Source organism: Etheostoma spectabile, chromosome 9 (assembly GCF_008692095.1).
Source record: "Etheostoma spectabile isolate EspeVRDwgs_2016 chromosome 9, UIUC_Espe_1.0, whole genome shotgun sequence".
Classification (NCBI taxonomy): Eukaryota; Metazoa; Chordata; class Actinopteri; order Perciformes; family Percidae; genus Etheostoma; species Etheostoma spectabile.
Genome location: NC_045741.1, coordinates 19,113,596 through 19,128,980, shown reverse-complemented (window position 1 = coordinate 19,128,980; position 15,385 = coordinate 19,113,596). Strand labels below are relative to the sequence as shown.

The 15,385-nt window shown below is 39.3% G+C and overlaps 1 protein-coding gene across 2 annotated transcripts in view; it reads left to right on the top strand.

Moving 5' to 3' along the window:
* LOC116696222 (ankyrin repeat domain-containing protein 13C) overlaps positions 1-15,385 on the top strand; it is a 31,724-nt gene that overhangs the window by 13,219 nt on the left and 3,120 nt on the right. The window contains exons 4-12 of one of the 2 annotated variants that reach the window (XM_032527043.1): positions 5,512-5,597; positions 5,692-5,737; positions 6,652-6,718; positions 9,785-9,929; positions 10,692-10,823; positions 11,267-11,428; positions 11,818-11,868; positions 14,528-14,607; positions 15,184-15,282. In XM_032527043.1, the coding sequence (XP_032382934.1) occupies positions 5,512-5,597; positions 5,692-5,737; positions 6,652-6,718; positions 9,785-9,929; positions 10,692-10,823; positions 11,267-11,428; positions 11,818-11,868; positions 14,528-14,607; positions 15,184-15,282 (868 nt within the window). The remainder of the gene's footprint in view (positions 1-5,511; positions 5,598-5,691; positions 5,738-6,651; positions 6,719-9,784; positions 9,930-10,691; positions 10,824-11,266; positions 11,429-11,817; positions 11,869-14,527; positions 14,608-15,183; positions 15,283-15,385) is intronic. The other variant, XM_032527044.1, reaches the window with a different exon arrangement.

Genomic DNA, 15,385 nt, shown 5'->3' with positions numbered 1-15,385 from the left:
GACTGAGATGTTAAAGGGCCAGAGTTGTCAAGTGATATTGGCAAATCACAGGTACATGAGGTTGGAGCATTATTTTTAAGCTTATTAGTATAGCATAAATCCCTCTAATTCAAGCTCTTGATGTAATTCCAAAAGTGTCATCATTATATTGATTTTTAATCTCCTTTGTCTTTAAATACGTCAGCATGTGACCTGGCAAGGTAGCACGTCACAGTTAAACAGACGTTGGTGCTATTTAGAAGAATGATGGTAAATATCTTTATCTTGTTGTGTGTGTCCCAACTGGCTAAGGATTGATGCAAAAAATATTGCATTGAGACATTTGCAATATGGCTGCAATGAGGCTGAAAGCCAGAATGCTGTTGAATTTTCTCAAAAAGACTGTTAAGCATTAGTCCATCAGAATGAAAGAGTTAGGGCTTTATTAGTGCAGCTACATCGCACCAACAGTGAGAAGCTTAAAGTGTCTCCATTTTCTACATCCTTTAATTAACTCTCAAATGCCACTTACTTACCAGGTTTACAAGTGTTTCTATTGACTGAAGCCTTAAATGAACTCTAACACCATTTTACTTTACCAGTGACAGGCCCTTACCTCGTCTAATTTATACCACCGTGTAATCCAACTACATGACGTATTGTGTGTTACTTCAGCTGCTGCACTCACCATTGCTCTTCCATGCTGACTGCAGCAACTTTGCTCCTGGTGTCTGAATATTGTTAAAAGACATTGTGGGAACTACAGAAAATCTCTGACTGAAATTTTGTATGAAAATGAGGCCAGTTGAATAAAAGTAATTCACAGCACTTCATAAGAAAAAAACTAATATAGTGTTATATGACGATAATAATGTAAGAGTATCTAAGGGTATTTGTTTTAGTAAAAAGTTTTTTGTTTACTGTGGGTTAGTATGTGTGACAAAATAATCTCAACTCAAAGTACACGTATTTGCTTTTTCAAGGTGATCAAACACACAGCAAAGGGGAAAAAAGTAAGAATTAAAACACTATGAGGTTGTTAAAAAAAACACCCCTCCTTGTCTGTAGCTGTAGTTTTTCTTGGATGAGGGAGATGAGTTTGTAGGCCAAATCAGAGTATGAGATCAGTAGACAGGTAGAGGCACAACCTTCTGGCAGACAGGTACAGTAGGTCAGTCTGCTTATCAACTGAATCAGCCGGCAAGAGGAACTGCAGCTTGTGTTGCACTGAAGCAAAAACTCTGCCACTGAGAAGGACCGCTGTTGTTGTTTAACCCTCGTTGACTCTTTGTGTCCTTTTAATGTCGCTCCATAGTACAGGGCAGGGCCTCTGTTGTGACAGCTCAGCTTCAAACGACTGAGTCTGCACACTGTTAAACAATCACACTCAGCCTTCCACATACAGAATTTCACCTGGCTGTCAGGATGACATTAAAGGAGAAAGGTGCTGAAGGAAACTGAAACTGTTTTACCTGTTCAGCGGAATAATGTCCTTTTACAAGGCAAGGCAATTTTATTTATACAGCACATTGCAGCCCAAGGCAACTCAAGGTACTGAAAATCTCAAACATTAAAAAACAAAGAGCAAATAAGGGATTAAAAATAAAGATGTTAACAAAATGTTTCATCAAAAAATCATAGTTCCGTATAACAATTAATACGGCAACAAAAATTGAAGAGTAAAATTCACAGTTCCGTATTAAAATTTAATACGAAATAAAATACAAGAATAAAATTCACTATTATATCATATTTAAGGAAAAGCAACATCAAACAGAAAAAAAAGCTGAGAGTTGGGGCGGAACTGCCGTTTTCTGGTAGCTTGTTGCAGATATGTGGAGCATAGTAACTGAATGCTCCTTCTCCCTGTTCAGTTCTGACTCCAGGGACCACAAGCAGACTTGTCCCAGATGACCTGAGAGGTCTGGCTGGTTCATATTGCAAATCAGAAATGTACAGTATTTACAGTAGATTAATATACATATAATATTTACATATATTTACCAGTAGAGCCCTGCCTAGCAGTTATTCAGTATGAGCTGAGTCAGCATGTGGTAGGAGTCTGTGAGGGAAGTTTGAAGATTGATTTACAGTATGTCCTGGGCTGGACAGTGCTGAAAATGGTAAAATAATCTAATAATTAAGGTCTGGATCGTCATATAGTTGGTTTTTAGTTTCTTTCTGTTCAAAGAAAAACCTTTTCTTGAATGTGATTGATAAAAGAAATCCTAACTCTCGCTTTGTTATTTTTAGCCAATTTTTTTTTACTAATTTCCATTTGTCAACCCACATTGTGATTTAATGTATTTGTCACCTGAGCTTTTATCACTTACAGCTTTATTGATCAATGTGCAAAACATGGCTCAGAAATAGTTTTTGTCATGTGTTTTGTTCAATGAGAGCTATTTCTGTCCTTCCACTCACACAGCTTTGTTGACAGCTTCAGGAGCTTGTTTAAAGGTTGTCAGTCATGTTGATGTTAATTATACGGGCTTGCTTTCATTGTTTCTGGCCTTATTCTCGATTTTAAAGAACCTTTGACCATAATATACATTGCCAAGTGAAAAGGAAAGATTGCATTTTTGTCTTTATGTTATTATTGTTATCCTGTGGTATCAAAGCCACTTTAAAGAAAAGGAAGCTTTGTTCTTTTTAAGGCCATCAGTGGTTAGTCTGTAGTTAAAGGAATTCACCCTTCAAAGGAATGGCTGTGATATAATTTTTGTAATTTATTTTTCTATTTCTTTCTTTCTGGAAGAGCATTGAGGTCAGCCTAGGTGCGCTGTGATCACCGCCAACAACTGGCTAGGGTTTGATATTGTTAATGTCAAATCAGTTTGTCCACTTTTACAGCCAATTTAGGTAGGAAACAGCCAACATTTTGAAAACTTGTAATATTGTAAATACAATATATGTTGGTGCCTAGCTTGTATTCAAGTACATATAGTATATAGTATTAGACCTACAGTCAAATAATGTAGGTTTTATAGTAAAGTGAAGTCATATTCCATTTAGGACTGCACGATAGGAGGAACAAATGCAATATGCGATAACGTTGAATATCGCGATAACAATATTACTTGCGATAAATAGATATTAAAGTGTACTCAGTTCTGCGTTCCTGCTGATTTCAATATTTTGATAAAATACAACACATTGCTTGTTGAATTTAAAACTAATGAAAGGAAATTATTTTTAACATTCTTTTCTTGAACAAACTGAAAATTGTATCTCCACTAAAAAGAATACCTGTTTCATTTTAAAGTGCAGTTTTCTAACGATATTTTCTTTCAACTAACACAAAAAAATTACCATCATCATCAGTGTCTGTTGGATATTTCGTGGCATTTCGTGATATGTATATTGCGCCTGTGCAATGACGACATATCGTGCAGCCCTAATTCCATTTAAAACGCAGTAACAACAGTGACACAATAATAATAAAACTAAATATGAAAGACCCGTATTCCCCAAGCTAAGCTTAACTAAATTATTTTTGACTTCCCAATACATTTATGCGTACTTTTTAAAAACAAATTATACATTTTAATAAAACATTAAGAGCTCTCCATCCTGCATGTGTTATATTCATTTAATGTGGCTGTTTTGAGTCTTTTTAGATTGACCATGCGTCAGTAAGTTTTAATATTTGAAACTACTGTGTATATACAGATTGGCCTGTTTGCTGCTGCCTGACTGCCTGCTTTGCTCCACCGCAAAGTGACTCCACAGCGTACCTGATGAGTCAATATGACTGTTCTCAGATTGTTCGAGACCTGCCAGCCGCAGTTGTTCATTTAAATCGAAGGCTTAATTGTTAAATAGTGGCGGTTTTTGGAGATGTTTACACAGAGTTGTCCTGACTCTGACTCTTTTCATTAAAGTGTGGAGGTGAAATCACTGAGACCACTCACCTAATTAATGTCAGTAAAGCGCCCTAATCAGTATCTGGGTGACTTAGGTCCTTCAGCGTGGCAGCAGTGGTTTCTCGGCCTGTGCTGGGTGGGTGGTCTGTGGGCAGATGGTGGGATTGTACTTTTTTTCCTCTTCCCGCTGAGAGGCAGCAAGGATCAGGAGGAGCCCCATCCAGAGCTTGTCCACACTCATTAGACAGCCAGGCCACAAACACACCCTCGTCGTCGTCGTCGTCGTCGTGTGTGTGTGTGTGTGTGTGTGTGTGTGTGTGTGTGTGTGTGTGTGTGTGTGTGTGTGTGTGTGTGTGTGTGTGTGTGTGTGTGTGTGTGTGTGTGTGTGTGTGTGTGTGTGTGTGTGTGTGTGTGTGTGTGTGTGTGAGTAAGCCACAATAAGACAATAATTGCGACATGTTTGTGTATGTTGACTCCCCACATGGAGCACAGGGACTACTCAGGCTAATGATAATGCAATATGTCAAATATTGCCTTTAGTCCTAAAATGTAGGGCAGTCTGGGTGTCACAAGCCAAAAAAATTACAACAAATTACAGCAATACAATTATTTCAGTGAGCAACTGATGCTCCCAATCACATGTAAATATATGTTTACTAGTTGGGTGGGGATCCTATTATTTTTTTTTTGCATAAAGAAGCAAGTCTCCTGCAGTCAATGGGCCAAAGAGCTGTGAATGCTTGTTAATCTGGCCCGTCATGGTTAAAAGTCTCCTGTGCGTACGTCTCTTCCCCCAGGTTGTTAGAGGGTTTAAAGAGGTTAAAGCCACAGCTCATTAGTAGGCAGCTCCATATCTGCCAGGCTTATTTCCTTTGAACTTCCTGGAAATAGTTTGATCCCTGCAGGCAGTGTGCAGTGATTGGCCCGTTGCTGCTGGAGTGTCCCATCAGGCCCCTAGAAGTCAGTGTATATCTGATCCAAAAGCCATTGTTACTGTAAACCGCCTGTTCTATTCCTTTAGCATGTTACATTGCTGACAGGATTTGCATAGCGAGACAGCTCCTAAGATAAAAAAAACACACAGTACGTTGAGGCTTAAGCCTCAGCCCTCACAATGACACAGGATCACTTTTGTCATGTTGAAGGGGCAAAAACTACACAAAGAAAACAATCTGCCCTACAAAACAGTTTCCGGTACAGTGCTACTTTAATACATCATCGATTTTTACACCTTTTAGTTTTAGTTAAATTTTTAGTTTTTTGTGTGAATAAAGCAAGGACACCTGCAATGCACTCAGAATGCAGATGCTCTAAAAAAAAAAAAAAAAAAAAAAAAAAAAAAAAAAAAGCAAATTTTGGACGAGAGCAACTCCCTGAAAGTGAGGAAGGTTCAGCTTGTAAAAATGAAATTATTTTTTTCTCAGCCAACTAATCATAATTAAAGAGAAGCTGGCTTACATGCCATGGAAATAAGGATGTTTTCCAAAACAATAGCATTGTGGTGGAGAAATGGTGAATAAATCTTCTCGGAGCAGATTAGGTGGTGGGATCAGATTCAGTAAAAGCAAAGATTATACCAACAACAAACTACATTTATCCCACATTTATCACGCTAAAACATCTGCCTAATTGATGATGCTTTTGGTCTTTTGTTTTTGTCTTTTAGTCACAGCTCTGCTGAGGAAGCTGAAGCAACAGTCCAGGGAGACTGTGGAGGACAAGAGGCCCAAGCTGCTGAAAGCCCTGAAAGAAGTAAGTAGGCCTTACTCAGTTCTCTGCTCCTAATGTCTCAGTGCCGCTCATCTAGTTTCACTTGTGATTGAATTTTCTTTGTCTTCATTTGAAGCTTGGAGACTTTTACTTGGAGCTTCACTGGGACTTCCAAAGTTGGGGTGAGTCAAGCAACACTTCACACCGTTTTATGATAGTGGCAGAAAACGTCATTTTTTGCAGACATTATCCAATTTGGAAATGGACAATGTGTGGGCAGTAATCTTGTAGTCTGAAACACCAACAATAGAATGTGTTAGAGACGGTAAATGGGATGGAGTGTGTCTGGTTAGTGTTTGTTCTGTGCCATAAGGGACATTGACTGTTGGAGTCACCAGTGGCCACAGGCTGAAAACGACTCCTCCTGCTGGACATGAACTGACACACCACCCATCAACCACCCTCCTCATATAATTATGTTAGACATATCTTCTGATACCTGATTCAGAATTTGTTTTCCTGCTGCACTAAATGTATCTGCTGGTGCTGGTGTTGCAACATTTGCCTAATCTGCACAGGTCCAGCCTCAGAATGTGAGCCAGGACCGAATTCTGTGTACTCACTCTGTCTGTTTTAACTATTGACAAGGGCAAGATTATGTAATGGAGGCATGATTGCAACTGAATGTAAACTGGTTACATAACAGTGTATTTGTAAATGGAAATTGTGTAAAAAAGAAAATTATTTGTAGGTTAAAGAGGTAAAGATGTATGTGCTTAGAGAAGCATATGGTTTAAACTAGCCCCACAGATCTGAGACTGTCTCAGGGATTTCATTTTCTTCAGTGCAGTCCATCACACAATTATTTTGGACTTATTTTTTGTAGTTTTGATGTGATAGAACAGTGAGGGAAGTGTCTTGCTTTTTAGTTACTTCAGTTCCTTATTAAATATTTTGCGACATACTTTATACGGCCCTCTAGTCTACAGAGCTATATGCTACTGAGGCTTTGAAGACAATGGTGGTCTTCATTATTGAGTGAGCTTTCTAAATTTAGACATTTTACATTTCCTTACTGTATCTTTTCATGTTTCAGTGCCTTTGCTCTCCAGAATCCTGCCTTCAGATGCCTGTAAGATCTACAAGCAGGGCCTCAACATCAGGCAAGTCCTTGAGTTGCATTTAAATAAAGTGTATGTCATTTGAAGATAAGGAAAGGCAATTCAACAGCTGCTTTGTAATGGCAATATATTTTGTGGTCTTGAGTCAAACAAGAATACCAACTTATGGGCCAAATCAAATTAAACAGTAATTCTTTGACAAAACCTTTTATCAATGTTACTTTTGAGTCTTAACTAATTCATCTGTCATCTTGTGCTGCACATATTAGCCTCTTCTTTTTCCTCTCTCTCTCTCTCTCTCTCTCTCTCTCTCTCTCTCTCTCTCTCTCTCTCTCTTTCTCTCTCTCTCTTTCTCTTTTCTCCCCTCAACCTATTTTGGTCAACTAGAGTGTGAAATCTGTGCCTGGCAGAATGAGGAAGCTGAACGGTGCACAGATCTTTTACTTTTGTGTTTCAATTCAAATCAGAGTCCCATAGAAAGCGAGTTACTGTAATGTGCTGCCTAGCTCCCTTACAAAGGGCATCAGCAGCACGGCCTGAAGGTAAAACCCGACCACCAATGTAAAAAAGGCTTTATTACCTTGTAGCTCACGTTATGGCTCCGTAGCAGACGCTTTCGTGAAAATAGGATTATAATTGCGTCATAACCACGCGATTTTTCCATTGACAAATCACCGTATTGCCAGGAGAAGCTTGCAGACAGTTTCGACGTACATCAGCTGTTTAAATTGAATTACTAACTTTAACTAGCATGTTAGTTAGCAGTAATTAGCCTGCGTCTATGTTATCTCCTAACATATACCTACGCCCTCCGTCTCTACTGATTGGGAATGATTGAGATTTCGCTTGGCACAGCTACCAGAAGACTTACAACTTTCAGACACGTTGCTCACGTCACAGCTACGTCAAGGCTGTGCAGTAACGCCTAGCCATCAACGAAAAAGTGCTTCTATTTTCCTTCACTGGTCTCCGTCCAGAACAACGGGATCTGCTAGTTCACTTCTTTAATTGTCTATGACTTTAACATCAATGTACGCTGTAATGTTTTTTCACTTTAAAGTCGCTGAAACTTGATGCTGTTTCAATCCTGTCAGCTCGCTGCAGTGGGCGGATGCAGGAAAAAACGCAGATGAAATGATGAGTGTGCATATGTATGGTATTTACATATTTAAAGGAATTTGTATGATACAATATATACATAATTAAGGAGTTGTAATGGTGAACAGTAATAATGAATAAATAGTAGCGCCAAAGTATTGCACAAATTACGTAAATTGAGGACAGCTACAATGTTGAAGGTGCAATGATAACTTAAAGTCCAATAAGTACTTTATCAAACCATATGAATATGTGTCCCAGCCCAGGATAGGAAATTATGCCTTATTGGCTGTATTATCAAGGTGTGCCCCCCTACCACAGCACTTGATGACAGAGCAATGTCCACAAGTAGGCTACCATGAATAGGACAGGACAGGATAGGATCATAGAGACACAGCAATTCTGTTTTTCACCTTTCTGAGGCAAAAAAAAGGTGGTCAAAAAAGTTAACTTTAGGCCCTTGTCAGCAGAAATTCATTACCCTCTGACGCACAATGACACATAGTCACAACAATGAATCTCCAGCTGGAATCCACATTGCCGTGCTTCATGGCCTTGTGGGCAAAAAGCTAACACCAAGCGGCGTTCCACAGTCTTGAGGTTTACAGCTCGCACAGTCGAGGCATACGCAAAGACACTAACTTGGATTTTAGTTTTATCGCTGGGTTATGTGTTATATATGTTAGACAAACCCGTGCAGCCCTTTACCCAGCACATATACATATGCTTCTATATTTGCTTCTATAAATATGTATATATATATCTTACGATATCAACTTCGTCTTTTTGAAGAAGGGTTCCTGCATGAGATATCCTTGATGTGGAGCTTGTCTTTATCTTGAAACTGCTCCTAGATGTTTCATTTGGTATTCAAAATGCCTTCCTATTAGCCTGGAGTTGAGACTGAAAGAAAATAATTGTTGCAGCAAGTTCATTTAAATGTTTTTTGCTTCATTATGAAACTGGCGACACTGGAATGGTTCTATTATTATTTAACTGACCTCTACATACTTGCGCATGTTTAATGTGGAGGTTTTTATAAGCTGCTAGTTCGATCTCTATGGGCTTACACTAAAGCTGTTGTCTTTCTTAAAGTTGAAGTTGAAGTGGTCGCTAACTGGAAGTGAACACAAACTGGCCCTGCCTATCATGCCCATCATTCACTGCAATGGATAAGATAAAATAAGATAGACTTTATTAATCCCACACTGTAGAAATTCCTGTGCTACAGCAGCTCAAAAAGACGCACATCAGAATAACACAAATACATACATGTAGACATAGGAGAAAAAATATACAAAAAGTATAAGAAATAGAAAAATAGAATTAGTAATAATCATAAAAATAGTAAGTAATACAAACATATTTACACAATGAACACCCTTATATAATATATATAAATATATAGTAGTTTCCGGGGCACGTTTTTTTCCTCCTCTTTTTTTTTTTTCTCAGTAACTGATGTGATTTAGAATGTAGTGAAGTACATTACTTCAAACAAAACATACTTAAGTAAAAGTAAAATAACAGATTTAAAAAAAAAAACATTAAAAAGAAGTACACACAAAACTTACTTGATTACAGTAACACAAGTAATTGCAATTCAATACTTTCCACCTCTGGCCGGGCCTGTCATACCTACTCATAGCACCTACCAATTTGTGTCTGGTCTTCACAAGCAGATCAGCTATTCTCTTTGCTGTTGTGCCTCATTCCAGGACTACCCACTATGGCAAAGTGAAAGAAAAAAAGATTCTTGAAACGTTCTGTTGGTCTCCCATGGCCAATAATTACCATACACAATGTCTTTAAACTCTCAGAGCCAAGGTGTTAACATCCATCACAGTTGTTTCTCTTTGCTTACAGTTTTCTCACTGTTTGTTGGAGACTTGGATGTGGCCAAAGTTTGTCAGTGCAACTCGTTTTCTTTTTTTCTTCTTTGGCTGTCTCCTCCTTTCTTGTATAAGTACCCACACTAAACCCTCTCTCTGTCTGTCTGTCTGTCTGTAGACTGGACACTACCCTGATAGACTTCACAGACATGAAGTGTCAGCGTGGAGACCTCAGTTTCATCTTCAATGGCAATGCCATCCCCTCCGAGTCTTTTGTTGTGCTGGACAACGAACAGAAAGTCTACCAGCGGATACACCATGAGGTGTGTGAGACATGGCAATACATAAGACTTAAAGATTGCGGCCCTTAAAGTTCACATTTATTCATTACAATGCCCATTGTTTTATCAATGATGTAACGTACCAAATATTCTCTCAATTCATTGTTTTGTCTACAAAATGTCAGAAAATCATAAAAAAAGGTTTCATATTTTTCCACAGCCATATTCAAATATCTGATCTAATCTAATAAATGTTCACTTCACTGTCACCTGAGACAAAGAAAAGCAGGAAACGATCACATTTGAGAAGCAATCGATTAATTGATTAAATAAATAGTTGCTGATTAAGTTCTTTAAATTGACTAATCATTTAATTGTTTTAGCTCTACCGCATTACTGAACTTTTGGTTGTGGGGCTAAAACTGTATGGTTTGTTCTGATGGTAATGACGGAAATACTGTTTAAAATCAAAAAGGTCTATCCCCTGATGAATCTCTTCAGTAAGCGACATGGCAGTGTTCCTTCAAAGTTTGATGTTAAGTGCAATTAGAAAATGTGACCTGACAGTGAAACTACACAAAATGTTATGTCGCCACTGTCATCTCAATCCGCCCCTGGGGAGCATGAATACTCATGCAACATTTTTTTGCAATCTGGACAGTAGTTGTTAAGATGTCTTGCTCTTTAGCAAATATTTAGAGGAACCAACAGACATTAAAGTGATGGTTTCCTTCCACCACATTCTGAGTATCCATTCCTTTGTTGATTCTTCTGTAGTTTCCTGACACTGTCCTGTATTTTCAGGAGTCTGAGATGGAGACAGAGGAGGAAGTGGACATTCTGATGAGCAGCGATGTGTACTCCGCCACGCTATCCACCAAGTCCATCACTTTCTCCAGGGCGCAGACCGGCTGGCTGTTCAGAGAGGACAAGACGGTTGGTGTTCGTTGTTGTAGTAATTGTATTGTCATATTATTACTCCCACCACTACAACTTTTCCCAAGTCAGCTGTGGGTCACAGAGTTTCACCTGGATGTGAAATTTCCCGGAATTTGTTGTAGCTTGACTCTTTCAGAACTACAGCTCTGCCATTCATTGCTGTAGACTCCACCCAGTCTCCTGATATATTCCCTATGTTATATCTCCCATCTCAGAAAGGAAATACAGTAAATAAGTCAGTGAAAACCCCAGGAGGGAACCACAGGTGATAGGCCCAGAGTTAAACAACAGCACAGACAGGGCAGGGGGCATGAAGGTGGTGGATGAGTTATGTGGATATTGCGTTCTGTCCTCTCGCTCCTTTGTTCTTTTGACATGCGTTTAAAGGGAAATTGGTGACTCAGCAGGTGGACTTTTCTAAGTGTTTCTTCTATCTCCAGGAGCGCGTGGGAAACTTTTTGGCAGATTTCTACTCTGTGAACGGCCTGGTGCTCGAGTCGAGGAAAAGACGAGAGCATCTGAGCGAGGAGGATATCTTGAGGAACAAAGCCATTATGGAGAGTCTGAGTAAAGGAGGAAATCTCATAGAGCAGAACTTTGAGGTGAGTCAGGCTTCAAATATTGCTTTTTGTCACTTGTCATTTCAGCAGGGTGATGGTGGAAGGAGAGAGACTTCCACCAGAGAATCCACAATACCAACATCATCACCCATGACGCACTACGGAACATCCCATAACAAACATCCTATCGTAGATTGGTGTTGAAACCTGCACGTTGAAAACCTTTTGGGCCTTTTGCTCTGACAGATCACAGTCTCAGACATCATAAATCTTTGTCTTCAGAAAGTATTGGAGGTTTCCTCAGAGTGAAACATAGAAGAAGTGACTAATAGAGTGCAACTGGACACTTAGACCAAAGATGCACATGTTAAATTACTTTGTGACTCACTGCGAGGAACTTCAATAAACATCCTGTTTACTTATGCCTGCAGAGTAACCACCAGTCCAGTCCTGAAACTGTCCTGTCCTGCTGGAACCTTGGGGTAGGACATGAGTCTCAAACAAAATAACCCCCCCAGTTCTCACTACTGTATCTGTACATTGATACATCCTGTAGAATCAGCATGGACTTCCTGCCAGACCCTGTCAATCAACTTTGCATGGTTTATTGAAACATTCCTGTCTAACTCCCCGCTTTTGTTACTTTGAGGTTTTTTTGTTTTGCACATCAAAACAAAATGAAAAGCTGTCCCTGATCACTGTGACAGCCCCTCCCCCCCCCCCAAATTCCATTCTCATCCAATATGCACTATTTGAGTCCCAGCACTGCTACCTAATAGTAAAAGCTACAAAGCTTCACTTTTACATTTAAAGGGATGACTCTCCCACCCACCACCCCCCAATAGTATGTTCCAGACTTTGCTTAGCAAGCCCTTGTCTAAACATACAATAATAAAGCCAGTCACACAGTGAAGTCAAAGGCTCTCAACACTCAATGGGTGCCTTTTAACTGCTTGGTTGTGTTTTGTCACCCCACCCACCCTTGTTCTGTGCTGGGCTTTGTCTCATCAGTGTCCTCTGTTGACTGTCAGTATATGTACACTCATTTAAATTAATGCCCACTCATGTTTAAAGTGAAAAAGCTGTGTTTTAGTGGGTCTCAGTGTTGATGTGCACATAGGTTTTCCTTCTGCCCCAGTGGAAAATCATACGTGGAAAGTGGTGGAGCAGAAAATAAGCAGCTGGTGTGACGTAGCTGTTTTTACCACTGCAAGGGAGAGCTGTGGACACAGGGAGGCATGGGGCGCTTTTGAACAGGGCTTGACACTATTGATCACATGGATGAAGGCTAAAACCCACGAATGCCATGAAATGATGGAGGGGTGGAACCGGCATACCAGCAGATCAGGGCCTCGGCAGGCTGTGTGTACTCTGTCCTCGTCACAACAATACGCCAGTGCTGCTACACACGGTGTGTAAGAGCGAGCACTTTACATGGCCGCAGCCCACCGTGAAAACAAACTTCTTTGATGACTGCAGTGTAGGTGGGAATGAAGGTGATCTAAGAAATTACCTCCATTTGTATTCACAGGACACACGGCTGACTCTTGGCACAGCCAGGTGTCCTGTCATCCACATTTATCCACATTATTCTGCCCTACTTGCTTATTTAACCATGGCTTACAAAAGCAAGGTCAGCTGGTGCGTTTGAACTTTGGCAAGAACGGCAAGATCATTTTAGGTGAAATGAGAAACCGGATGGAGCTGACTGCAGTTCTATTTCAGGGTCAGCACAAGCAGATCCAATCTTGAAGAGACGCTAAAGATGAACTCTTTACAGTGGATTTCCTCAGAAAGCTGAGCTTATTTGAAAGGAGCAGGAAACTCCTACATGTTTTTATCTGGTTGACTTTATATTGTACATGTTGTCTTTTTGTCTATCTTGCTGTTTGTGCCCCGAGTTCTTTCCTCAAGGTTTTTGCTGTAGATGTTTTGCTAACGCATGTAATGTTACACACTTACTTTTTGAGGCAGCTAAGAAAATAAACAGAAAAATAATAGCAACAAAAAATAAATACAGAAACTGCCTCAATTTGTAAAATACCTACCTCAGTAAACATTCATCTTGAGCTGTAAATGAAACAGACAGTTTGCAGTCTGAGGTGATGTCTTTACTGCTTTTCTTTCTTACTGTTTATTGCTGTTGTATTTGTAGTATTTTTATTCCTGTAAAGGATTAAGAGCAGAAACACTGCTGTTCAGGAAGTAAGCACAATATGTACATAGTTAGATAAAAAAACACTGTGAAATAGTACGTCGTCTCTGGTATCAGATGTTTAGTGGTGTAAAAGGCAAGGCAAGACAGCTTTATTTGTAAAGCACATTTCAGCAACTGGGCAATTCAAAGTGCTTTACACAAAATCAGTTAAAAAAAGTTAAACAGATAAAACACAGTGCAGTATAAGAAATTAAACATTTTAGAGAAAGGCAACATCAAAAAGAAAGGTCTTCAGCCTTGATTTAAAAGAACTGAGAGTAGCAGCGGATCGGCAGTTTTCTGGAAGTTTGTTCCAGATATGAGGAGCATAGAAACTGAACGCTGTTTCCCCCTGTTTGGTTCTTACTCTGGGGACAGAAAACAGACGTGTCCCAGATGACCTGAGAGGTCTGGGGGGGTGGGGGGTCATAGTGTAGGATTAAATTAGAGTAATTTAATTACGCATTATTGAATGAATAAATTAATGAATGTATTGGTTGTAACCAATGGTTAGGGCCAAAAGCTTCAGTTTATATCATACCCCCCCCCATTTGGAAGGCTTAAAATGCCAAACTAACCTTACTGTAGGGTTAGTGATGCACCGGGGCCCTCTTGTGGCCTGTGCTGGTCATTTCATTGCTGTGGGACAAAATCAAGACATACTGATTAAATGTAGAGATTTCACTGAGTGGAATCTCTACATTTAATCAGTCTTCATGTGACTTTTGTCAGGTTTAGTGTCTAGTGGAAATTGGCAGCTCACAGATTTTCCAAAGAAACAGGTTAAGCATAATGTTAGAATATTCTCAGTTTAATCAAGAATCATTGTTTTGTCTGACATCGGTGTGAAGTGTTTTTTATTGGGGTTTTTTCTGTGTGGCCCTGCATTAGTTTAGTCTTTAGATCTTCCCTTAACATGTTTTTGTTTTCTCTTTGCTCTTCAGCCTACGAGGAGGCAATCATTAACTGCTCCTTCACCCAACACTATATCCTGGGTAGAATACATCACTGCTGACATTGGAAAGTAGGTCTTACAGGGGAATCCAGACCATTGAGTAAAAAAGTTATGTTTCTCTCACATATTGTGTTTGTGAATCAAGGAACAAAATATCTGAACGTCTTTTGAAAATTAACCATTATTTTATTTCCCTCTCTAAAAAGATAAGTTAGACTTAAGATATTAGATATTATGACATTTCAATGGTAAATGTATTGCTGCATGATTGTTAAGTATTTATGTAATTTCCATACACATTGTAGACTATGTTGTCTTCTTGCACACATCACATACAATAATATGTATATTTTTTTTAATTTTAAAGAAGAATTCATGTGTAAACATCTCAGTTTCCGTGTCACCAAATGTTTAACTGCACTTTTCAAGGCCAGTTGTTTCCTCTGACTGATAAGAGTCACGTTCAGTTACTGTTCAGCAAAGAGAACACAAGTGACAGAAAGCAGAGCGAGTTATTTCCTTGAAAATAACGAAAATGTCAATACTCATCAGCTGTTTTTAGTATTGGAAAAACGTACAGTGGAAGATTTCAGCATATTAAAACATGGCTACAGTCTGACACGCTGTTTCTCTTTGTCTGCTCAGAGCTCCTCATCTAGGAAGAGAGCTGGTCTGCAAAGAGAGCAAGAAAAACTTCAAAGCCACAATAGCCATGAGTCAAGACTTCCCTCTGGGCATCGAATCGTGAGTCTTCTCTTTCACTTGGCATCCAGACTGTTATTAAAAAGAACTAAAGGCACCCAATATGCAAAATCTAAGAAGTTACCATTTACAACCAGTAAAATAA